We start from the raw sequence: 24,166 nt of genomic DNA, 5'->3' as shown, positions 1-24,166 counted from the left end.
AGAACGGAGAGCGAGCGAGCTGGGCAGAGCGGAGCAGTTGGGAGGGAAGGACCGGTGCGAGTCAGGTAGCCCCCGAGGCTCCGCTCGCCCCACCTTCCACTCTCCTCCCTTTCTCTCTCTTCGCCTCTTCTTTTCCTCTTCCAGTTGAGCCAAAGGAAAGAGGTAAAGGGAACCCCCTTTCCAAAACTAAAAAATAAAATAAAACTTCCACAGTCGGGCCCGAGGGGTCACCGTGGCCATGGAGCTGCTGTGCTGCGAGGTGGACCCGGTCCGCAGGGCCGTCCCGGACCGCAACCTGCTGGAAGACCGCGTCCTGCAGAACCTGCTGACCGTCGAGGAGCGCTACCTCCCGCAGTGCTCCTACTTCAAGTGCGTGCAGAAGGACATCCAGCCGTACATGCGCAGGATGGTAGCCACCTGGATGCTGGAGGTAGGCGTGCGAGCGGCGCTCTCGGGGTTGGGGGGGGGGGGCCCCCCCCCCCCCCCCCCCCCCCCCCCCCCCCGGGGGCCCCACCGCCCCCCGGGCGCCCCCCCCCCCCCCCCCCCCCCCCCGCCTCCGGAGCTCGTGCGCCAGGTGGCCCAGCACCCTTGGGTGAGACGCGATTCCGTCCCTCACTAGATTAACCCGGGGAGGGAAAAAAAAAAAAAAAAAACGGGGGGGGGGCTACGATGTCGGGGTTGGGGGGAGGAAGGGGGCTGGCATCCCGAGCGCCCGTGCCCTCGTGGGGCTGGCTGCCTGGGTCTTCCCCATCCTCACACTGACCCGGGGACCTGGAAATCCATGTCAACAGTCAAAAGACACACCTTCCCAAGACTGGGGCAAATGTTCTAGCCTTAGGGCCCCCCGCGTGTGGTCGGGACTCCGAGTTGGCACCGCGGAGGGGGAGGGGATGAGAAACAGGGAATTTGGGAGAGCCCCGGAAGTCACTAAGAAAGAAAAAGAAAAAAAAAAAAACCAAGCACGTGCGTTTTCGGAGTAGCCGAAAGGACCGCTGCCTTAGCCTTGCTGGCAATCTTTTGCCGAGAGAGCGGGTTGCCCACGTATGCAGAGCTCTGGACCTGCCATGGTTTCGCCATGTTGCTTCGCAAAACTCACAGTTGCAAGGACCCGGGAACGTTCACCGACTCCCTGCAGGCACCCCCTGAGGGTGGCCGCCCTCGTTCTCCCCTTGCCCTCTCCCCCGGCCCCCCCCAGTTCACCAAGGTTACTTACAGTTTGGCTGCCTCTAAAGCGCGCAGATTTGGGTGGGGTAGGAAGCGGGGGAGGAGGTGTGTGTGTGCAGAGCGGGCGAGGGGGCACCCCCCAAACGGGAGGTCAGAGTCCCTCGTGCCTCCTGGAGGGGGGGGTTCCCTGATTCCGCTTCACCCAGCCCCCGGCCGGGCACAGACTTCCCAGCTCCTGCCCTTGTGGGCCGCGGCCGGGCGCTCCGCAAGTTTCCCCAGCGGGATCCAGAGCCCCTGGGGTGCAGATCCTGACCTTACCGGCACCCGAAACCTTTATTACGGGGAGCCCGGAGCCTCTCTGGGGTTTTCAGGCCCAGAGGGGTGTTCTGGGCTTTTTACTCGATTTTTTAATAATTTTTTTTTTTGAAGCGGTCTCCCCGGCTCCAGCTCTAGCCGCCGCGGCCGAGGCGCGCTTCCTCCTCCTCCCTCCCCCTCTCTCCTCCACCCACCCCCCAAACGGCGGCCCCGGGGCCGCCGGGACCACCCTGAACATTTTTTTCAATTGTCGGGAATGATAGAATAGGGTCTGGGGATCCGAACGAGACCAAGAAGTGGACTCTCGGAGCTTCCAGAATATTTTTATTGATTTTTTGAAAAGATGACGAAATCCAAAAAAAGAGAGTGAGTGAGTTAAGAGTGCGGAGAAGTGAGGAGTCAGAGGGAGCGGCGGGCGGCTGCTGCTCTGGGCTTCGCCTTGGGCTTGGGGGGGGGGGCTTTCTAGTTCCTCTGCCTTTTTCAGCTCTGCGGGAATATCCGAACCCCAACCGTCCTTCGGATTGTCCCCAGTGTTCTCACCTCTATTCTTATTGTCCTTTCTGCTCCCCTCCCCCCCCACACACAAATTTTAATATTTTGTGGTTGTTGCTACGGGTTGTGCTTTTTCATTCTTTCCCTCTGTCTCTGATGCTATCTTCCCCCCACCCCCACCCCCCACCCTATCCCACTCTGGTTTTTAGGTCTGCGAGGAACAGAAGTGTGAAGAGGAAGTCTTTCCTTTGGCCATGAATTACCTGGACCGTTTCTTGGCTGGAGTCCCGACCCCGAAGACCCATCTCCAGCTGCTGGGGGCTGTGTGCATGTTCCTAGCCTCCAAGCTCAAAGAGACCATCCCACTGACCGCTGAGAAGCTGTGCATTTACACCGACAACTCTGTGAAGCCCCAGGAGCTGCTGGTAATACTCCCCACCCTGCCCCTGACTCTGCCTTACCCCATCACTGCCTTCCATCTACCCACCCCAGGTTGTCTTAGGATTCAGAATTGCCCCCAAACTCCTGGGACCTTCACAAGAACCAGAACTGCCTCTACTACCAGAACTGCCTCTTAGTAGGAGACAGCCAGCCCTCCCTTGTCAGGGAGTGGGCAAAGCTGTCAGTACCTCGTGGAAATTTGTGAGGATGAAATTCGGTTGAAGAGAGTGAGAGTGAGTGAGTGGGTGAATCTAGGAGACAGAATATTTCAGTTAATGATGTTTTAAATACGGTCCTGATCAGATTTCCATGGAATCCTGATAACACAGTCTAATTTCACACATGCTAGTTGGGTTGTGTCTCCTAAGAGCCCGGAGGTGTCACGGGTAAAGTCTTAAGGTTTAATAAAGTCTCGCAACACCAGCACCCATATAGTAGCTGACCACTATGTATCGACATACGAACTTTTACGCAAAGTCAACATGAGGCTTTCCATTGGTTCTTCGCTCCAAAAGGGACTGTGAGCTGGACATAGTTCCCAGGGAGCCCTATCTCGGCTCACGTTTTCTGCCAGAAAGGCTTTCCTCACCTTTCATCTACCTTTTTTTTTTCTCCCCTCAAGCGTTTTCCCTTCATATTGTGGCCACACATCCAAGATTCTGCAGCTCTCTTTTGCAGCTTCAGGGCCCACCCTCAGCGGTTTTCACACCTTTCTCTTTCACTGGGTGGGAGAAGACCACCCCCTCTGCCCACCCCCTCCCCCTTGCTGGCAGGGCCTGGGCCTGCATAATCTGGGCTAAAACTGGCTTCTTGAACTGAGCCCTTTGTAAGGAGCCTTACTTTCTGGGCCTGTGCTGCCACCTGGTGGCAGACATGTGCAAGGCTAGGGGAGGAATTGCCGAGAATGCTAAGAGGGGCATGAATGACTTCACCTCTGAACCGCTGCCAGATTTCAGCTGCTTCTGGTTTGGTCTGAGAGGCCCCTAAAGGTGCTTTCTTCTGGAAGATCTGCTTCGTCTAATGGTGGTGCTGGAGGACAAATTTGTGCTCACAGTATCCTGGAAGAAAGAAGGGCTGAGATTCACGTCATCTCTGTTTTTTGTGTAGTTACTCAGATTTTTATCCTAGCTTTCTGCAAAAAGCTAGGGCATACTTGAAAGCTTGAGAATAGATAGATAGATAGATAGATAGATAGATAGATAGATAGATAGATAGAAAGTTAGATACATAGGTAGGTAGAAAGGAGGAAAAGAAAAGAAAGAAAAAGACTAGAATCGGAGACCAGCTTATTTTTCTTGTAAAACACAAAAAAGAATCTTCCCCGTGGCTAGTGTGCTGGAGGACTTGAGGTGTTTTTCAAAGCACCCTAATTTTTCCAGGACCAGCGAAGCTATCTCAGTCCTCCAAATAAAGCATGCCAGCTTTCCACCACCCATCCAGAAATCATGGGGCCTGGAAGAGGCTCTCTATTTCATGGGTGAAAAGTGCTCCAGGACATACTGTAGCTAGTTGATGCTTTATAGACTGTCCCCAAGCTTAGCAGATGCAACTAGGGGGAACTGAAGAGTCAAGCCTTGGGCAGGCACATATCTGCCTCTTGCACTTTCTGAAGATGACCGGTTGCCTGGGATAGTTGCCTTTTGAATGCACACCAACACACCCTCCCCTGAAAAACAAAGCGGACAAAAACCTAGGGTCTTACATAACTTAGGCTAGTCCTAAAGTTTCTGCCTCAGAGAGATGGGATCCCAGACATCCCCCCACCCCCAGATGCACATACACTTAGGGTTTCATTTTATTTGCTCCGATTCATTTGAACATAAATTCCCACATTCATTTCACAAAAGGAGAGACCCAGGTCTCTTACTAGTGGTGCTGCGGTGGAGCGCCATGAAAGAGAGAGAGGGTGGCAATATCCCAGTACAGGCGCTGAAGAATTCTAGGACCCTGTTCAAGCACTTCCACCTTGCCTCAAATCACTATCTGCAAAATGTGGTTGAAAGCGAGCACATTGGGCCCTTTCGTCATGAAGACAAAGGCCAGTGAAGATTTGGGTGAAAGGGCTGCGTGTCAAAGGGGGAAAGTTGGCGGCAGAGAGAAAAATGATACGAGTAAAGGCCAGCTAATTGGTTGCCAAGGAGTTGGGCCAAGGAAGCTTATTTTGCTGCGCATCTGCAAGCATCATTTTTTTTTTTCCCCATTCGGAGTAAAGAGACTATTAGTCTTACGATAGAGACATGTCCAATGAATTCTTGCCACAGAACCATAATGACCTTGGCTAGATCTACGCCCAACTTTCTGGGTGGGCAGGCAAAAGCATTTGGTGGAAGTCAGGGTCGGGTGGGTGGGGGCAGGAAGAAAACTAGAGGAAAGTCAGATCTTGGCAGTAGCTACCTGGCCTCTCGTTATTTTCAGCGGAGCCTGACATTCCTAGCCCACGAGCAGCCGACAATGACTTCAAACCCTGAGGGCCACAGTGAGCCTGCAGCTGAGCCTTAGCGAGCTGGTCTGGTACCCAGCCCTGGGGTCGGCCTCTGGATGTTTAGTGCTCTGCCCTCTTCCTCCCGCCCTCTGCAGGAGTGGGAACTGGTGGTGCTGGGTAAGCTGAAGTGGAACCTGGCCGCAGTCACCCCTCACGACTTCATCGAGCACATCCTGCGCAAGCTGCCCCAGCAAAAGGAGAAGCTGTCCCTGATCCGCAAGCACGCGCAGACCTTCATCGCTCTGTGTGCCACCGGTGAGAGGGCGCTGGCGGGCTGGCCCTTGGGGGCGGTGGGAGGTGGTGCTCACCTCTGCACTGTTTGGGGTGTCTAGGCAAGCTGCCCAGTCAGCCAGTCTGGAGTTTTCACTTCTGGCTTGTTCACTCTTTATCAGAACTGGAGCGTTTTCTTTCGCTCTTCACCCATAAATGCTTTATGAGGACAGGTGTGGTAAGGGAAAAGAGATTAATGCCTGCTAAAATATTGTTTATGATGTCTAAAGTGCTCTTTGAAGATTATATATACTGCTTACTGGTTGTGTTCAGATCTTTAATCTTTTGAGGAAAAGGACGGACGGCTTGAATATAAGCCCAAGAGGGAATTTAAGGAAGGTGAGGGCAAATATAGGTTAAAGGAACAAGGTAAGTGGGAAGGAATTCCTTTTCGCGGTAGCTCATTTATTGCCTTCTTGCTGCTCCCTCTGTTGACAACGGAGTGAACCTTTAGGCAAAGATTCGTTTTTCTGAGCTCTGGAAAGGATTTGGATACAAAGCTGCTACTGCCCCACCCCTGGGTAGAAGCCCCTAGAAAGGCTCTCAACCTGTGGGTCGGGACCCCACACAGTTGGCCTATCAGGTAGCCTGTAGGTCAGATCTTTACATTATAAATCAGAAAGCAGCAAAATTCCAGTTACGAAGTAGCCATGAAATGATTTTATGGTTGGGGAATCACCACAGCACGAGGGACTGGATTAAAAGGTCTCAGCATTAGGAAGGGTGAGAACCACTGCCTAGAACCTTGCAAATCCAGGGAAGTGTCAGGAGTTCATCCCCTGGGGTCAGTAGGTAAAGAAAGAACTGACCGTGAGTGGGGCCCAGCTCAGTTCACCCACCGGGGGTTGTTGAACTTTGCAGGTGTGATGGGAGTGGGGGTGGAGTGTAACATTTTAATCCCTTGTAACGTTAATTATGGGTTTGCATACCTTATTATATAATAAACAATAGGGCCTGCCCTTTGTCCAAAGTTGAAAGGTCAGGCAGACTTTGTTACTTATCACTGAGTGACCTTGTACAGGCTGTTTAACCTCTCTGAAGTTCAACTAGATCTGCAAAACAGGTCTTTTGGATACATCAGGCTCAGGCCTTTGCAAAATGGATAGGAAAACTAAAACCCACGGTGAGACATGCCCTGTGCTTTTCTAAGCCGAATGTGCTGTGCTAATTGTGAAAGCATATGGAACGTGATTCCCGGTTCTCCGACTGAGGTGGATATGGCATTTTCTGCTGCTGGACACAGGCTCTGATTGGCTTGTTGGAGTTCACCTCCATCTTTTAGGCGTGTGTGTGTGTGTGTGTGTGTGTGTGTGTGTGTGTGTGTGTGCGCGCACACACGCACACAGGTTTTCTTTTGTCCAGCCCTTTGGGGACCTCCATCAGCTAGACACATGTGTCCCAGCTCCTTTGTGGAGTTACCTGCTCTTCCAACAGCTAGGGGCCAGGGACACAAGAAGGCCCAGCTCTTGCTGCCCTTTGGACAGCAGTCTCCATTTGCTCCCTGCTCTTCTCTTGCTGACTGGCTTGGGCTCTAGGGGTCAGTCCCACATTGACCTGGTGTTTTGTCTCCCAGGAACTCTGTCCCTTTCCTCTCTTGCCATGATTCAGGGGAGGGGTGAATTAGCCTTTTCTCTCTGCCCTTAGGACAGCTGAGCCCCGATCTAAAATTCTTCTATCACCCAGCTGTGAATGGCCAGAGTCCTGCTTTGACCTTGCCTTTTGACCATCAAATTTTGGGGGCCTGCTCACTCTTCTTCCTCCCTGATCTTGCACTGGAGTGGGGTGGTGATAGGTGGAATTACCCAGACTCAGATAGATTACCCCAATTCTGTATAGACCATAGGCCCACTCTCTATTTTTAGGATTCCATCCCCCATTCTTGGCTGTCTTGTCCAGATCCTTGGTGCAGCTGCCAACTTTGGGGCCAAAATAGGGAGCCTGGGATTCAGTGACTAAGGGCAGAGGTCCACTGGGAGGTGGAGGCAGTCAGGAAGACAGCCTGTCAGGGGCCTTGACCTAGCTTTAGCCAAGGAGTGGGAAGGATAGGGGAAGAGTGTACCTCTAGTCAGATCAGAACCGTGTGCCAAGTACTAAGCCTGAGGCCTCCTGGGTCTGGAGAGGGTGGGTCTGACCGGAGGCCCTCATGTCTCTTGGTCTACCCTTTGGCCCCTTTGGAACCCTGCTGGTGTTGGGGACGGTGTGGGGAGCAAGCAGGCAGGCAGTAGGCTGGACAGCCTAAACACCAAGGCCTGCCGCATTTGAAGGACAGTCTTCTTAAGGATATGAACTTCTGGGGCCAAAACCTGGTGAACCCAAGAATGGCAGCACCCTTTACTACCAGTCTGAGAGTGACTCAAGGACCAACGATGGGAGGAGCCTGCCCCTTCGGCCAGTGTACCCCAGTACCTCACAGCCTCTCTCTAACTCAGTCCTAAATATTACACCCTGGGGGACACCCCAGGGTCTTGGGGGTTCATAATGGCATAGGAAGGGGACAGACCCTGAAGGGATGGATGGTAGGTAGGCAGCCCTGGGGCTGTGTGGCTAGTTGATGGGAAAAGCCAATTGTGAAAGAGCTGGCAGTGGCTCTGAGGGGGTGTGCTGAGCATATGTGTGTGTGAAAGGGGAAGAGAGCGCGGGGAGTCCAGGGGCTGAGGGAGGGAAGACCAGCAGTCTTCCTTTATGGGGCTCTGGGGTAAGGTTGGTGGCAGGGCAGAGAAGTGCCTTCCTTTTCTATTCAGCCTCCAGTGGCTTCTGGGGGGGGGGGGGGGGGTGGGTTTGCCGGGTATTTTTCTGCCAGCTAGTCTGGGGGGGGGGGGGGAGGAGTTGGAGAGGGGTGAACCACACAGAGCTTGTGGTTCAAGAGAAGGCAGAAGCGGGCTTCGTTGTCCCCCAAGTCAGCAGACAGGGCAAGAGGTAACCAGGATCCCACTTGGGTACCAGAAATCTTTAGCATGTGATTTCAGTGTCATTGAGTTTAAACTTGGTACCAGTATCCCACAGACCACACACCTGCCTCTTTTTGCACCAGGAGCCGACCTGTGGCTGCTGTACCCACCTAACTGTAACACACACACACACACACACACACACACACGCACACACACCAACGGGGCAAGGCTGAATCCTAGGGTACACCCAGTCTTCTCTTAAAGGTGTTTGTTTGGTTTCCAGGCTGTGGTGGCCCTGAAGTGTCTGGGGACTTGACTCTTGTTCTAGAACATAAGCAAAGCTTCTCTGGCGGCCAGGAAGGAAGAGTGAAACCCACATATCCACCCGGGGCCTCTGGGCTGCCCCCAGAGGGCAGTCATGGGTTGAGAGGAGGAAGTAGCATGTTGAACTGGAGTTCTGTGAGTGATACTGGTTACCTCATATCCCATCTGGCCGAGCACCACAGCGGGGGTCCCCGTCCCTCAACTCTCCCAACCCCCCAAGCTAAATCCTCATTAGCAGTTACTGCCTTGCACTGTAAGGACAGAGCGCGCTCTGAGCCCTTTCTGGGGAGGCGGCAGATGAGCGTGTGATGGGTGTCATCTTCTGGCCAATAAGCACCCCAATCTGGTTCTTTAAATTTGCGCCTCACTCACCGCAGGTTAAAGGAGAGGAAGAAGCAGAGACAACAGGTTTGTTTGCTGCGTTTCCTCGGTCTCAGAACACACGCCACACGCCCGCCCCCTAGTGGAGAGCACGGGTAAAGCAGCCACTGGGAGGCTTCGAGATGACAGCGCTATCGACCCTCCGACTTTGATTAGTAGCTCACTGGCCAAGACCGCAGCATCCCAGTTAGTTTGGAACAGTTTGGCACTGAGTGAAATCCCATTTTTGAAAAGTGCAGATTTCAACTTGGTGGATATGGAGTGCTTCTCCTGGTTCTTGCCCAGATTTGGGAGCCACTCCAGACACCAATGGGCTGCTACAGTGACATCCTTGGAATTTGGTACCACTCACTCCTAGTGAGTGAGAGACCCAGAACAGTCACCTCAAGATTTCCATTCCCCTGTAATGTGTCCTTTGTTGTTCCCACCAGGAGGGAGAAGGTCAGGCCTGGAGCTCCTTATATGGGCATTGCTCCTGGGCCATAGGTGAACCACATCAGAGTAAATGCATACTGCGTGGCAAACAGAACCGCCGACTTCATAGTCACCCAGGAGGCTCCAGGGATGAGAACGGTGGAGGGCGAGGATTAGGAGGGAGGGTCATTGACATCTGTGGTGGACCCTGAGTCAGGTTCTGTGTCTGTGTTAATAGCATGGGCTATGATAATTAGTCCTCAGGATAGCACTGTGAAGAAGATAAGTTAGCCTGTTTGTTTGTTTGTTTGTTTGTTTGTTTCATCGAGACAAGGTTTCTCTGCGTAGCCCTGGCTGTCCTGGAACTCTCTCTGAAGACCAGCCTGTCTTAGAACTCAGATCCACCTGCCTCTGCCTCCCAAGTGCTGGGATTAATCAGACTCCGTCCAAGGATGGCTTCCCTCAGGACTTCCTTAGGGAAAGGGAAGAGTTAAAGCCCCCTCCCCCAGAGGTCTTATACCTGTGGCCCAGGTCAGGCTACATATCCCGTCTGGCCCCACATGCTAACCCTGAGTTGGTGTGACTGCAAAGCTCTGTGGGGATGACATGCATGCCCCCAATCTGAAGCCTCAGCACGAGGGGTGGGAGTGCTGGGGACACTTCACTGCCCTGTCACTGCCAGGGCCTCTGTGGGCCCAAGGCCATGCACTGGCTGCCTCCTCTAAGCTATGAATGTCACAGGGGGGGAGCTAACGAGGTTATTGGACAGAGATACAGTTTCCTGTGGCCCATACGGGAGAGACCTACAGCAGATCGAGAGGCGGGGAAGTTGGCTTCAACGCATCAGCCAAGAGGGTAGAGAAGACGCAGGCAGGGGTCGGTGGCCAGCAGGAGCTGGGTGAAGCCCCATTAATATACTGTCCCCAAGGCAAAAACGGTGAATGGTGTAGGGAAGAAAGCTGAGGGGAAAGCCAGACAGCCAGGCCCATCCAGTGTTCCTGGGATTGAGCCCAGGTGGGAGGGGAAGTGCCTTTGGTTCACTGATCCCTGGAGTGTCTAAGAACAGCAGAGACTCAGTGTGGAGGCCCTGGGCTCCTCGTTGGGAAAGCTTCACTGTGACGAGAGAAGGGAAGAGTCTAGGTAGCCCTGACTGTGGCATGTTCAGCCCAGCATGCTCATTATGATCTGAAGTGTAACTCATCTGTCCCTCTATGCTCCGCCTTCTGTCCCCACGGGGTTTGTTAGCGTCTTGCTACAACTAGAGAATGTACGCTGGAAAGCGGGCCCCTTTTCACAGCTGCCACTAGACTGACCAGTGACGCTGCCACCTCTTTAATTTGTGAGACGAGGCAGGGGCCCAGGGCAAGATCACCTTGACAATTCTTAGGATTCCTTCCATCCAGAACGTCACCTCCCATCGATAATGTCACCGTCCGTGGTGGAGCAGCAGGTTGAACAGACACAACATGCAACCGCATAGTAGCGGTTGGTTGGCAGGTCCAGGCAGCTCTGATGGGATTATCCTCCGCATGGGACCAGCAGTTACTCAATCAGCCACACAGCCCCTTAGGGAATCACTCAGTGGAAGATGAGTTTAGGGCCCCAGGTTGCCCCTACTACTTAAGGTCTTAAGTCAAAGAAAAACAGGAGTGTGATTGGAATGCAGTTGTTAGTCTTTGGTAATTAAGTCCTGTCCTTGCCTTAATGTTCTAAAGATCCTTGACAAAGGGTTAGAGGTTGAGAATTGAGCCAACTCACCCTATCATGCTTCTGTATTTAGTTTACATGCACACACGTGTATGTGTACCATGCACATGTCTGCTACCTGTAGAGGTCAGAAGAGGGCATTGGATCCCTTGGGACTGTAGTTACACTCAGTTCATGCGGGTGCTGGAAATCAAACATGGGTCCTCTGAGGGAGTAATGAGTGTTCTTAACCACGGAGAACTCTCCAGCCCCCCAGGACCATTTCTTTATGCCTAGGCAGAGACTAAGGCAAGATCATTCTTCATCAAATTTCTCATAAATTTATCTCCTTGTATCTTGCCTTCTCTCCCTCAAACACTGAAAGCCTATAGTTATGCCACCTGTAGGGCAGATGTACAATTGCACGCCTCCCTGACTCTTCCACCATCAATCACCCATGGAAGATGGCGTGTTTTAATTATCTCACTGCCAGGGGGAGTGGGGGGTATCTGGCATATAGTGATTTCTTGAACAATTGTTCAAGAACAAGCATGGGACTTGGAGTCTTTGGTGGCTTGCTATCTATACTCAGATATGTGCCCTAACTCTCCTGCCTCAGTGTCTCATTTAAAATTGAGAATATCTACAGTTGGCAAATCAATAAAGGGCTTCTGGTGGAAGGAGGCAAGGGAGAAAGTGGCTGGAGAGCCAGGGGTGACGGGGCAATGGACCCCCACCTTCTGATAGCTGAGCATCTGCCAGCTGGCGAGCCCTGGACCCCACTTTTCTTCTGTGTCTGACTTCCAGCCCCTCGTTCTTTACAGACTTCAAGTTTGCCATGTACCCACCATCAATGATCGCAACTGGAAGTGTGGGAGCAGCCATCTGCGGGCTTCAGCAGGATGAAGAAGTAAGCACACTCACGTGCGATGCCTTGACCGAGCTGCTGGCCAAGATCACCCACACTGACGTGGTAGGTACCCACCACCTTGGCTGAACCTGGATGGCTCTCCTTAAGCTCCAGGAAAAGGTGGCTGGTTCACGATGGCGTGTCAAAGCTGTTGTTTGTTTCTTTCTTGATGTCTGCCTTTGAAGATCAGCATTTAAGGCGGTAAAAACTCCAGCAAGGTGTGTGTTCGTGGGGTTTGGGCTTTGGACATGCCAGGCAATCACTGCATTACATCATTAGCGCCTTTCTTACATTTTATGGAGACTCAGGCTCACGGAGCTCCGCCGGCTGGCCTTGAACTTGTGAGCCTCCTGCTCCCGCCTCCTCGGCGGCTGGGATTACAGGTGTGCACAGCTACCTCCTGCTTCCCCTTCTGGGTTTGAAAGTCTGTGTGTGCCTTAAACTGCAGACAGGACCTCAGCAGGGTGATCGAAGGGGGAGGGCCGTTGATGGGTTCTCCTCTGCGGTGTGGGGTTCATGTCCATTTATGTACACGTTGTCAGGCTTCTGCTCTGCTGTGGAGAGCATCCAGGGCTGCTCACGCCCCACTCAGGCGGTAAGGCATGAAGAGGGGACAGCCAAAGCTGGGCAGCGGCTGCAGGGGAGGCAGCAGGTTCCAGAGGTGGGCTTGTGTGGGTGATAGCTACCTCAGCCTGTCAGCCTTCCCGACATCCCGTCTCAGGCTTTTCTTTCTGTCAGAGTTGCGATGGATGACGAAGCACACAGAGATCGAGTGCACTGCAGATTCAAGAAACTATTATTAGCTTTAGACTTTTTCCATTCAGTGTGGATGGGCCCTCAGTCTGCTCCTGCCTGCCAAGATTCAGAGCTCTTAAACCGAGAGGTTTTCAGATGGAGCGGGATCCACTAAGGTCCTGATTTCACCGGCTGGGACGTAATGGTTGGAGAGGGTTCCATCTGGGGCAGCTCTCAGAGCTCATATAGAGAGTGAGCTGCATTTTCCCCAGACATCAGAGAGAGGGTCATGGAGGCAGGAAGAGAGGGGCCAGGTGGTGGCAGAGCTGGGACACGAGTCTCCGGGCTCCGACTCCAGCCTGGAAACTTTGCCCACCGCTGCAGCCCCTGGCTGAATTTGCAAAAGGCATTCATGTGAAAGGCCAAGCAGAGAGAGGAGTATTGTTGGCTCTTAGGTTCCCGTGCTTCACCATGGAGAGGCTCCGGAATGCAGGGGAAATTCGCAAGACACTCTCTGGATATTCAGGGAAATTGAGACTGCCCGGTGAGGGAATTTACTGTGATGGGGGTGGGTGGGGGGTCAGGTCATGTCATGCACAGGCTTGGTGGCTGGTGCCTCACCAAAATATACTGAGCAGAGGCTATTTAAACTCAGGGAGCTCAAGGCCAAACATCAGCTTAACTGGATTTGGCCTTGACATGAGCTCAGAGAGGGGGCAGGCTTGAAGGCCCTGACAGAACTAACCCTGTCTTCTTCCCTGAACCAGTTTTTACGTATGCTTTTCAGCAAGGACTCAAATGTAGATTGCAAAGCTCTATACCCCCAGCCCCAGCACAGCATAGAGAATCCATTTCTAACTCTCCAAGGGGAGTGTCATTACCAACTGAGCCCATTTAACTGCTCCTGGCAGTTCGTATCTGCATGCTTTGGCTTACTTTGGGGCGCAGATCCATGCTTTCTACAGTGGACCCAAGACTACACCTTGCAGCATTAAAATCCAAGCACAGACATAGGCACGAGTAAGATTGACCTCCCTGGCCCAGGCCTCAAAGTTCCACGAGCACCACTGGCCCCTGATGCTCACTCGTTTGGTCTGCTCTCACTTTAGGTGGCAACTCATAGATGGTCAGATGAGGGTTGAAAGTGGGTCCCCTTGACTTCATCTGCCGCAGCTAGACTACACTCCCCAGCTCACTGGCAGCAGATAGCCGGGACTGCAGAGACCCACGTGGCTCTGAGAAAGTGGGTCTTTGTTTTTCCATCTGGTTGCCAAAATAAACCGGAATGCTCCATTCCAAAGAGAAATCCGAGTGAGAAGCCTGACAGTTTTAAAGGGAGGAAAAGTCTCAGAGGGCGGTGTATTTTCGGTACTTTTTCCTTCCAGCCACAAGTTCAGAGTTGCTAAAAACAGACCCTAGCCAGGCAGGCAGGCTGACTCTTGGGGAACTTCTACCTACCTGGGCTTCTGTTGCCATGGGTGAGTTCGAGAGCAGGGATCCGGCCATCCCAGGCCCCCACCGAATCAGGCTCTTTTTTTCTGTCCCCTCGACGAGTGTAACTATGCTTTGGTCCAGGACTTACCTCTCTGGTCGCTTGAAGAAGACCCAACTTGGACTTGGTGTTTTATCCCAAGCCTCTGGCAGTCATAGGAAAGTGAAGCTGGAGAAAGGGAGGGAAGGAAGAAGGAAGGATTGAAAGACAAAGGACAGACAGATGGGTTTCAAATGTACCTCTCATTTATTCAAGACCATTTGGAAGGGTTTATCATTTCTCTCTCTCTCTCTCTCTCTCTGTGTGTGTGTGTGTGTGTGTGTGTGTGTGTGTGTGTGAATAAACACTAGTTGTATGTCAGAAAATTTACCTTAATTTTCACTTTCAAGCACACACTTAAGGCATTATAGAGTGGCTACTGGGAGGCTCAGTGGTAATGCATACTTGCCTCACCTGTGCAAGACTCAGCGTTCAATCCCCAGCACTTCAAAAAAGAAAAAAATAAATTAATTGAATTGAGGCTTCTGTGCTATAAAGATTTGAGGATGTTTCTAGAAGATACTTAACAGAACAAATACAGGCTCTGCCTGAGTTACAACACAAGTCCTTGCCATGTTCTCAAGAACTGCCCAGAAGAGATTCTATAATATTCTTCTCTTAGGGTCATCTTGGCATTTTATGATAATGTTTCTCAGTGTGTAATTATAAAAGAAATAACATCAGTGAATGCAGCGCATTGAGGGCCCCAGGTTTTCTGTGGTGTCCCCAACATCTTTTCTGCTTCGCCTTAGCTTTAAACTTGCTGTATTCTCAAGCCATCTCTGTGACCAATGTCATCTTCAGTGTGCTTTATGGGGGATAGGAATTCTGGGAAGCATGGCTGGAAGGCGGGCTGGGGAGCGGGGAGGTGGGTAGAGCAGGGGGCTGCCTCCCTCCCGCCTCATTTCTTGTCGGCCTCATTTGGTATGCAAGGAAATGAGCCAAACGGCCTGCGAAGAAAGGAAGAATGAGATAGTTTCCTAAGTTGCCTCTGCCTGAGTTGGCTGCGGGTCTGGGGCTCATTCAGCCCTTTGTCCCCCTGTTGAGTGCAGGGCGTGCGCAGTGACAATGGATTGATGCAGTTACACTGAGGGCTAATGGTCGGAGTTCCGTGGGCCCATTCACGGAGGCGGTGGAGGGTGCAGGGCTGAGAGCTCGAGCCAGCAATCCAAGGAAGTCGGGGGGCCGAGTAACGAGCTGGAGATCACAGCCTCCAGCCGCTGCTGTCAGGGCTCTGAGGGTGGGGGAGCAGGGCAGCGCGGGGAGGGGCCCGTCGTCAGAGGAGTTGGAGGGGTGCCCGACCTCCAGCGCAGTGGAGTGCCACCTGTCCGGGCTGACAGACTAGCATTATGGCTTTCCTTTTAATCAGCTTAATTTGGGGCATCTTAACACAATGCCTGCTGCTTTGGGAGGCTGCCGTGAGGCCTGTCACATGGATGCAGCATCTTTTCACTGGGGCACTGTTGTCATCACCCCAACACACACACACACACACACACACACACACACACACACACACAGGCACGAGCACACACATTTGGCTTGGGTCTTCTTTTCTGGAGAATATCTACTATGCCCTTCCTTGCATCCTGAGAGAAGTGGAGAAGTTGGAAAGAGAAAAGTTCTTGCATTGGAGACTTGCATTGATTTTTCTGCTACAGTTCAGGGACAAACTACTCCCCTCCCCCAGCTTCAGTTCTCAGGTTGGTCTCTGCAGGCCTCTTAGACTCCCACATTTGCTGACACTCTGAGTATTTATTATCCCTGTTAGTCCTGTCCCTTTGGCATTACTTTGAACTCCACACTTATCTCCTCCAGGCTCCTGACGTGATCTGTGTGGCTGGGTTGGAGGCAGAGTTCTTCCTTCTTCTACACCCCATCCTGCAACTTATATTCTGCTCCATTGTAGATCATGACTCCCTTGCAATGGCCTCATCTTCCTTACTTTCTGCCAGCTCACAGGAAGTGCGTTTGCCCTGTAGGCTCCAATAGGGGCTCTTACAAAGGTGGGGAAGGGGGTAATTGTGAGGGGGTTGATTGACATTGGGAAGGATACTGTGCAGATCTCTTCACTCCCTGCAGGTAGACTCTTTCTACCTTTGCCGTTTTTCCACCTGGCTGAGCCAGGCTGAGGGACCCTAGTTGAAAGTAGAGCTGCTAAACTGACAGCCTGTGAGGATGTGGGAGCTGATGGATATTAGATCAGAGGCCTGGTGGGGTTAGCGGTCTCATGTGTGAGTAGCAGGTAGCGCTCTGGCCACCTTTCCCAGGCTGACTACATTCATCCTTGTTCACCTCTCCAAGTGAGAGGGATCAAAGATCAAGGGTCATAATGATTGGAATGTCAGTTGACATTAGAAAAGGAGAGTGTACATTTTATGGGTCATCTTTGAGCCTCCCTCTGTAGCCATCGCCTGTAAGCCTGTATTGCCCGCATTACCTGGGGTGCAAACTTACATCACACCTGTCAATCACCTTGAGCCCTTAGCTCCGAAAGGCCAGTCGAAATGATTGCCAGGTGCCCTGTCTTTCCTGTAGGGGTTTCTCAGTACTGTCCCTTGAAAGTCTTGGGGCAGCTAGAAGAGAAGGCTTACTAGTAGGAAGAGTAGGGACACTGCAGCTCCTAAAGCCAAGTCCTTAAGCTGTCTGCAGGCTGATCTTGGAGGACCATCTGGCATGATTAACACACTGGCACCAAGGAGATGTACGCTGGTCACGATGATGGGGTAGATGTGCCAACCCAGATATCTTGCCCTGGGACCAGAAGATAGCCTGTGAGTAAGAAAGGTTGCATGGCCTTGGCCAAGAGGCACTAAATTTCCTTCTGGGGAGCAAAGTCTCCCAGGCATATTGCATCAGAAAATATTCACCAAGAAGGTCTCACTATGCAGCCCAGTCTCCAAAAGAGACTCCCTCCCAACTCTTCTTTAACCAGCTTTTTAAATTAAATGGTTCGGAGTTCTCCTCCCAATCCCCACCACAGGGACGCAGCTTCACAAAGGGTCCCTCATCAGCTAAGAAGCCTGCTGTCTTGAAATACCAGAAACACTCAGACCTTATGCCTCAGGTAGGATTTGGTTTCTGTTGCCACATGCACAGTTGGAAGCAAGTATGTGACTGCTCTCTCTGGTATGGGGCTGTTCCCACTTGTTCTGTCTCATTTCCCAGGAGAAACCCATTTACATCACCAAATGCTGCCAGATTGGCTTAGCAGGAAGAACATGTGGGGGGAGGGGTGATAAGACCCAGATTTCTAATCAATAATGAGGGTGGAGGATGGGACTGCAAGGTGCCACTGGCCCAGGTGACAGACATTAGACCCCCCCTGGCACATGAGTCCTTCACTTCATTTGAATTGGTAAGATTAGCTCGATGGTCACCAGTGCTGGACCACACTGTCCCTAGGACCAGACCTGTGGTACATCCTTGTCTTCAGTGATTGCTAGTCCATACCTTCCTTCAAAGAATTCGAAGACAGGCGTGTCTGTGAGCCTGAACTATCAGCTACGAAGGAGGCTGAGGCAGGAGGATCACTTAGTCAATGCCAGTCCGAAGGATTCTTTCAGGTTCCAGGACAGATGGAGCCATTAACATGCACACACCCACACACCCACCAGTCATTTACTGGTCTGCTACCCAACACTTCATTTTTATAGATGGACCAACGGAGATTGGAGTTGGGCAATGGAGTTGCACCCTGCCAGTGTGGAGTGAGCAGCAAACATCACCCTCTTTCCTTCCACCTTTCTTAGGTTGGGCAGGGAGCCAGCATTTCAAACCAAGGCCTCTGCGCTTGGTCTGCTGTCGTTCCTCATCTTCAAGCTCAGTTTGAAATGCGGAGCAGATGAGAAATAGGAGAGAAGAGATGGAGGGTGGGGGAGGGGTGGAAACGTCGCTCCTTAGCAGCTAATGCCAATTTTATTTTAGAGGTTTGGAAAATAAAGGTAATGCCTTTATGTTTGGGGAAGTGTGTTTTGAGCTGTGGGCAGGCACAGGGAGATTCAAGACGGCGCAGTCTCTAGTATGCACAGGCTGCTTCATGGTGCAGGGAGGTGAACCCCAGAAGCTAGGGTGAAAAGAACAGCAGTTTCCTCAGCTTGCCCCCACCCCAACCCCCACCTTCTATCCTGAGCCATAGTCCCATCCCAGTGACAGCCGTGACTTGGCCCCACATTCCATGTCTCCCAGCTAACAGAGGCTTCTGCCTGGGGCGGCTCACTCTGGATTTTCCCTACCAAATATAGACTAATAAAGGCAACACTGCAAATTCTTGCTTATTCCCAAATTGGACAAGCTCAAGTGTCCTGAGTTTTGTAAACATTCTGCATTGTGTTTTTGCAGAAAGAGTTTGAGGGTGGGAAATAAGCAGAAAATGCAGGGATTTTTAGTTTCTGAAGATTGTAAACAGTTATGAATCTCCCTTCTGACCTATCCCTTGGTTGCTTGCTTGGCTAACAGTGTAGCCAAAGGACCAAACCCCTTCTGTGCCACCTCCCATCTTTCCCGACAGAAAACCTCCAGTTGGCCTCTTGGTGTCCAGGCAAGGGATTTTTGTACCTGGATCACCTTTCAGTCAGTGTAGTTTAGAATAAGAAATGCTGGGCTTCAACTGAAATGCCGGCTCCGATCTGGGATGGGCTTCCAGCTAGTTCCCAAATGGTGCTAATGGTACCAGCCTGTGGAACCCATTTCCTGTTCTGACTTTCTGTGGCATTTGAGAACTTCTTTCTTGTCTTTCCCCTTTACTTCTACAGGAAAATGAGGATGGGGTAATGTGAGCTGGGTAGGGTCTGTCTTTGGGAGTGTTTTGTGCACATGCTAATAGCTCCTGTCTGGATCTCTCTCCTCTAGGATTGTCTCAAAGCGTGCCAGGAGCAAATTGAGGCTGTGCTTCTCAACAGCCTGCAGCAGTTCCGTCAAGAGCAGCATAATGGATCCAAGTCTGTGGAAGATCTAGACCAAGCCACCACCCCTACAGACGTGCGGGATGTTGACCTGTGAGGATGCCGTTTCCGGCCGGCACGAGAGAGGCGTGTTCATCATCTGCTCGCTCCTTCTCTCTCTAGTTACATTTTGTTCTTTGTGTTTTAGGATGAAACTTCAAAAAACAAACAAACAAACAAACAAAAAAAATCTGTCCCCACCTAGATCATATTTAAAGATCTTTTAGAAGTGAGAGGGAAAGGCCCTATAATTGAAACGCATGTGGTGCCTGTTCAAAGTACAACATAAGGGAATCCCTTGTATATGCGAACAGTTACTGTCTGATGATGTCAAAGTCATAGTGAGAGGCTCACAGGAGAACCTGCAGACTAGCTAGGGAATATGAATGCCTGCAATGTGGGAAGAAATGAGAGGAGACTGTCTTTTGTGCTTGTGAACTAGAGCATATGCCCCCTTTTAGTAGACTTGCAAGAAACTGTGGGTGCCAGCATGGCCTGAGTAGTTTGCAAAGCAGTGAACCCAAGAAGGAATCAGAAACAAGGGACACGCTGGGGAGGTTGCCCAGAACCACCTGTCCACAGGACTGAACCATTTTGGATGTAGGCAGCGCCTTGATGCCTCACCACATATTACCAAGACTGAGTGTGGTGAGGTCTCTACGTTACGTACTCTTGCTGACTGCAGTAGCTGCTACCTAAGGGAATTGTCTTTTGCCAGTTTGGACACAGGTGATTGGCTCCTAAGTCTCATGTTTGGTGAGTTTGTGCTTCTTCTTCCAAACATGGTTCATTGTAGATGTATCTTGCTGTTATCTGATGGAGGGAATTAGCTATGGGCTATAACCAAAGCTCATCTAAATGGGTGCAGATGGAGACCACAAATGGAACCTGAAACAGAACTTCCCCATGTAACGGAAGAGGGCATGGTGATTGTTTATCCCTTATAAGGAAAAAAAACCCTTAACTTTTGGTGCTGATTGGCATGTCTGGTCTACAGTTTAACGTCGTTATAAACCATTCTATTAGAAAAGCACTTTGAAAAATTGTTCTGGGGAACAGGGGTAGATGGGATGGTTTATGCAAATCATGTTGAATACTCCTTCCTTTGCCCCTCCCCTTCCTGTTCCCTTCTGGTTGCTATTCATTTCTGGCATCTGATGTTCCAGTACCTAGCTCTGGTGTCCATATCAGGACTGGGAGAGCCCTCTGCTGACATTCCCATCCCATCATTTCTCGGAAAAACTTATAAACAAAGGTCTAAAACCATTCTGATGACATGAAAGGATTGATTGAATCCCCATCTATATTTTTCTCCTTTGGACATGGAAAAAAAAAAGTTACTTCTGGTGCAAAGACAGATGGCTGAACATCAGGGTGTGGCATTTTGTTCCTTTTTCCATTTTGTTTGTTTGTTGTTTGTTAATTTTAGTGCAAAGTTGTATTCATCGTACTTGAATATTTCCTCTCCCACTTCTTTGAGACAGTCAGTAAACAGAAGTTGGAGCCACAGTTGTTGGGTTTTTTTTGGCTTTTTTTTTTGTTTGTTTGCACAATTATAATTGACAGGTAATGAAGCTATTTGTTAAAATATTTGCCTATTTTTTTTAAGAGAAAAGATCAGAAAGGGCTGCTTTGAAGAATTATATCATATACAGGTTCTGCCTTGTTTCACAGTATAAGGATTGAAGATGGAGAAACATCTAAGAGTCTCTTATCTTTCATTTTCTTTTGTTCTGTTTATTATTATTTTTCGCTGCTAAGAAGCTAAGATCATCCATCCCTATTCACATTAACAGTATCTAGCTGTAATGTTTCACGGTGTGCTGCTATTTTAGAAACATTGTTATAATATATTATTTTACTGCTTAAATTTCAAGTCCGGAAGTAGATGGTTAAGATATGAGTTCTTTGTACTGGAAAAGCTTTTCCTCCATTCGTTTTCTTCTGGTAGCATATTGATGGGTTGTATTTCATTTTGTTTTGTGCCTTTTCTCTCATGGTTCTTCATTTCCAGGTTTTGTTTTGTTTTGTTTCCTCTGATCACATTCTTCAAAGAGAGTATTCTTTACCTCAGGTTTACTGGACAAAAATCAATAATGATAACAATGTTCATTTTTGTTTTCATAATACCTCACAGCTATATAGTTTTTGTTTGGAAGGCCGCTAGCATGAGGCACAGGGCAAGCAGAAGATGGGTGCTGGGCATCCTCCTAGGTAGAAAGCAGGAGAGATCTGACCTCAGGGCCTCAGGCCCCCAGGGTCTTTTCTGTCTCGAAGGTCACCAGGCTCCTCTTTGACTCAGGCACCCTCCTCGTGAGAAAAGAGCACCCTGAAGGGCTCCTCCTTGACACAAGGCAGACACTCAGCAACACAGTGGACTAGGTCAGCCTGATTGGCATGCTGGCACCAGGATCAGCAGTCAAGAATTCTGGCAGGCAGTTAGGAGACCCTCCCCCACCTTGTAGCCCATTCGGAAATGGGGCTTTTTTTTTTCCTGCATGGGGTCCCTTCATCATGAACCTGGACCAGTTTCCCTCTCCCAGCTTAGGATGGGGTCTTCCTAGGACTGAGTCTGTGGGTACTGAGTGTGCAGCCCCCATTTGTGGTATTCCCCTTTCTCCCTCCTGTCCTCGACAGGGCTGGCAAGTGCTGTGCAGGGCCAGGGTGTCTGTGTGCGGTGCTGAGTGGCTTCAGGTTTTGGATCCTATTGAGTGGACAAGATAGGAAGCACAGTTTGAATGAGTCTGGGATGCAAGTTGAATGGAAGGGAGAGGCTGTTTCTATGGTCTCAAGTGTGTTTAGGAGGGATCAGGACTTGGTTGAGTTCGAATGACCCTAAAATTTCTAGGGAGTTTGTGATGGAACCGTGGGCGATGAATTGGGATGTTTGATGGGGGAAACGGAGCAGCCTGCAGCTAGCCAGTGTTTATCCAGAGTATACAGTGCACACTCCTGGTCTTTAAGGGGTCCCGCAGAGCCTGATAGACAGTCCCTTGAGTTCTTGGAGTGCCCGATGAGTGACCTTTGAGCTTAACAGAAACATTGAATGAAGGAAGCTGACCCACAATGGGAGAAGCAGCTTACAGTCTGCCCCTTCATTCTTACCTGGAACCTAGAAGACACTTCCTGTTGGCCATCTGTGGAGTCTGATGTAAAGAATGGTAGAGAGTGGTTCTTCTGTCTGTTCCTTGCTTACAGAAAGGAAAGGGGCCTGGATTCCTTGGTGACCAATACCCTCTGCTTAGATCTGGGTCTCCTTGGCAGTATTTTTGTCCCGGAGGGGTATAATTGTCCCCATGCATTTCAGCTTGCTCCCCCACTCCCTTCATATCCTTCAAAAGGGATTGCAGATTCTGGTCTTTTTCTGCCTTGTTAATGATCTCTTCTTTGTTTTCTTCTTTGTCATTGTTGTTTGTTTGGTTTTTTTTTTTTTTTCCTCCATCAGTGGGGGCTAAGTTGTTACCCCAGCCTGCCAAATTTTGATCCTTCCCCTTTTTGACCAAATCCTAGGGAGAAGAAACCCTAGTATGCCAAAAAATAATATGCTTAAGCATAAGGAGATTCACAATGGTTCCTAATAGCCAGGCAGCCTGTGAGTGGGGAGCTCCTTCTAGAAGGGACAGCTTTTAGAGGCTGCTTTGGTTTGAACTGTCCCCCAGGACACCACGGGAAGAGCAAGGCATGTCTTGTAGGCAGCTAGCCTTAAGTTATGTGCCTCCCACGACGGACTCCTCTAGCAGCCAGGCTGGGGGTACCTGTAGCACCCTGGATCCCATCTTGTTGCTAGCAGGGTCTAGCTCTCTTTGTGAACCCACCAGACTGTGCCTTAAAAGCTGTCGCACCAACAGGCTAAGATGGGATAGCTTTCACAAAGAGGGCTTGTCTCCACAGAGTATGGGGTCTGGGCTGGGAGGACCCCACTTGTACCTTATTTACTGTACATACTGATTTTCTTGTTCAGGAGGGGGTCCTGGTGGTACGGGAACCAGAGGTAGCAATAAGAAGTCTAAGCAAGCCGGCTGACTCCTAAGCCCAAAGGATTCCCCTTTGCTTACCTTAGACAGTCCAACCTTGGAAATAGCTTTAAAAGGGAAACTAATACTGAGATAGTGAAGTCCCCTTAAGCCAACAAGCCCTCTACAGGCACACACTGCCCACAGGCTTGTATCAGTGTAGCCTCTTGGGGGATGTTAACAGCTGCAGCTCATTCATCCATCTGTACAAAATAGGGTAGGAAGCCCCAGGGGGTGTTATGACTTCCTTACCCCATGTGGCTTTTGAGGATTCTAGATTCCAGACTGCATTAGAAGAGTCGCTTGAGTCAGGACGTGTGACACTCTGCTTTTCAAACTGGCTGGGCTATGAGCCCCATTCTCGGTTCTAGTAAAGCCATCAACACATACACACACTTGATGGAGCTGCAGATCTGTTCCTTTGCCTGCAGCCCACTTGTGGGGAAAAAGTGCCTTACTGACTGTAGCCATTACAGTAGCCACTCGATTTCAACAGGTGCCTATGTTTGACAAAAAAAAAAAAAAAAAAGGAAAAAAAAAACCGTTTAAAAAGTCTCTTAATTTTTATTGGCTGTCATTCTCGTGCTGATCATCTTGTATGTCCCCAGCAAGTCACCGGGCCATTGAACTGTCTCCATTATGTTTGTTATCCTTCTGCCATGTACCTCAGATCTGTCAGTTATGATCTCTTGTCTTGGATTATTTTTTTCTTTCTTTCTTTCTTTTTTTATTTTGCTTTAAGAATGCGATGCCATATCAAATCAATGTTATTCTCTCACAGTGTACTCTATAACAGGTGTGGGTGGGTTTTATGGTTGGGATGCTAGATAATGCTAAAGTAGCATGATCAGTGTGAACAAGAAAAAAAAAGGTCTTTAGGATATCTGGGGGGAAGCACATTGTATTGACTACAATGGTGATTTGACGTAGCTGTTAAGTTTTAAGTGATCTTTAAAAAGCATAACTTGTTCTTCTGACTAGTTTGAAGTCGGATTTGAAGATGGAGTTGAAAGTGATTTTGAATGCAATTAGGTTATGTTATTTGAGCAATAAACTCAACCTTGACCTGCAATGTCCAGCTGTTGTTGACTTATTTCTCAACCGGTGGTCCTCAGACAAGAACATACCTGTCCTGACAGTCAGAACTCTATTGGCAACAGTTGATAATGATATA

At 50.2% G+C, this 24,166-nt stretch overlaps 1 protein-coding gene across 1 annotated transcript; it reads left to right on the top strand.

The window, feature by feature from the left end:
• Positions 1–24,064, top strand: Ccnd2 (cyclin D2). The gene is made up of 6 exons (XM_055609407.1): positions 1–65; positions 214–430; positions 2,181–2,396; positions 4,990–5,149; positions 11,685–11,833; positions 18,888–24,064. The coding sequence occupies exons 2-6, from the start codon at positions 239–241 to the stop codon at positions 19,035–19,037; spliced, it is 867 nt and encodes a 288-aa protein (XP_055465382.1). The 5' UTR covers positions 1–65; positions 214–238; the 3' UTR covers positions 19,038–24,064.
• Positions 24,065–24,166: the final 102 nt, after the last annotated feature.

Source organism: Psammomys obesus, unplaced genomic scaffold, assembly GCF_907164565.1.
Source record: "Psammomys obesus unplaced genomic scaffold, mPsaObe1.curated_primary_1811, whole genome shotgun sequence".
NCBI lineage: Eukaryota > Metazoa > Chordata > Mammalia > Rodentia > Muridae > Psammomys > Psammomys obesus.
The sequence above is the reverse complement of the archived record's forward strand: the minus strand, read 5'-3'. Positions and strand labels throughout refer to the sequence as shown.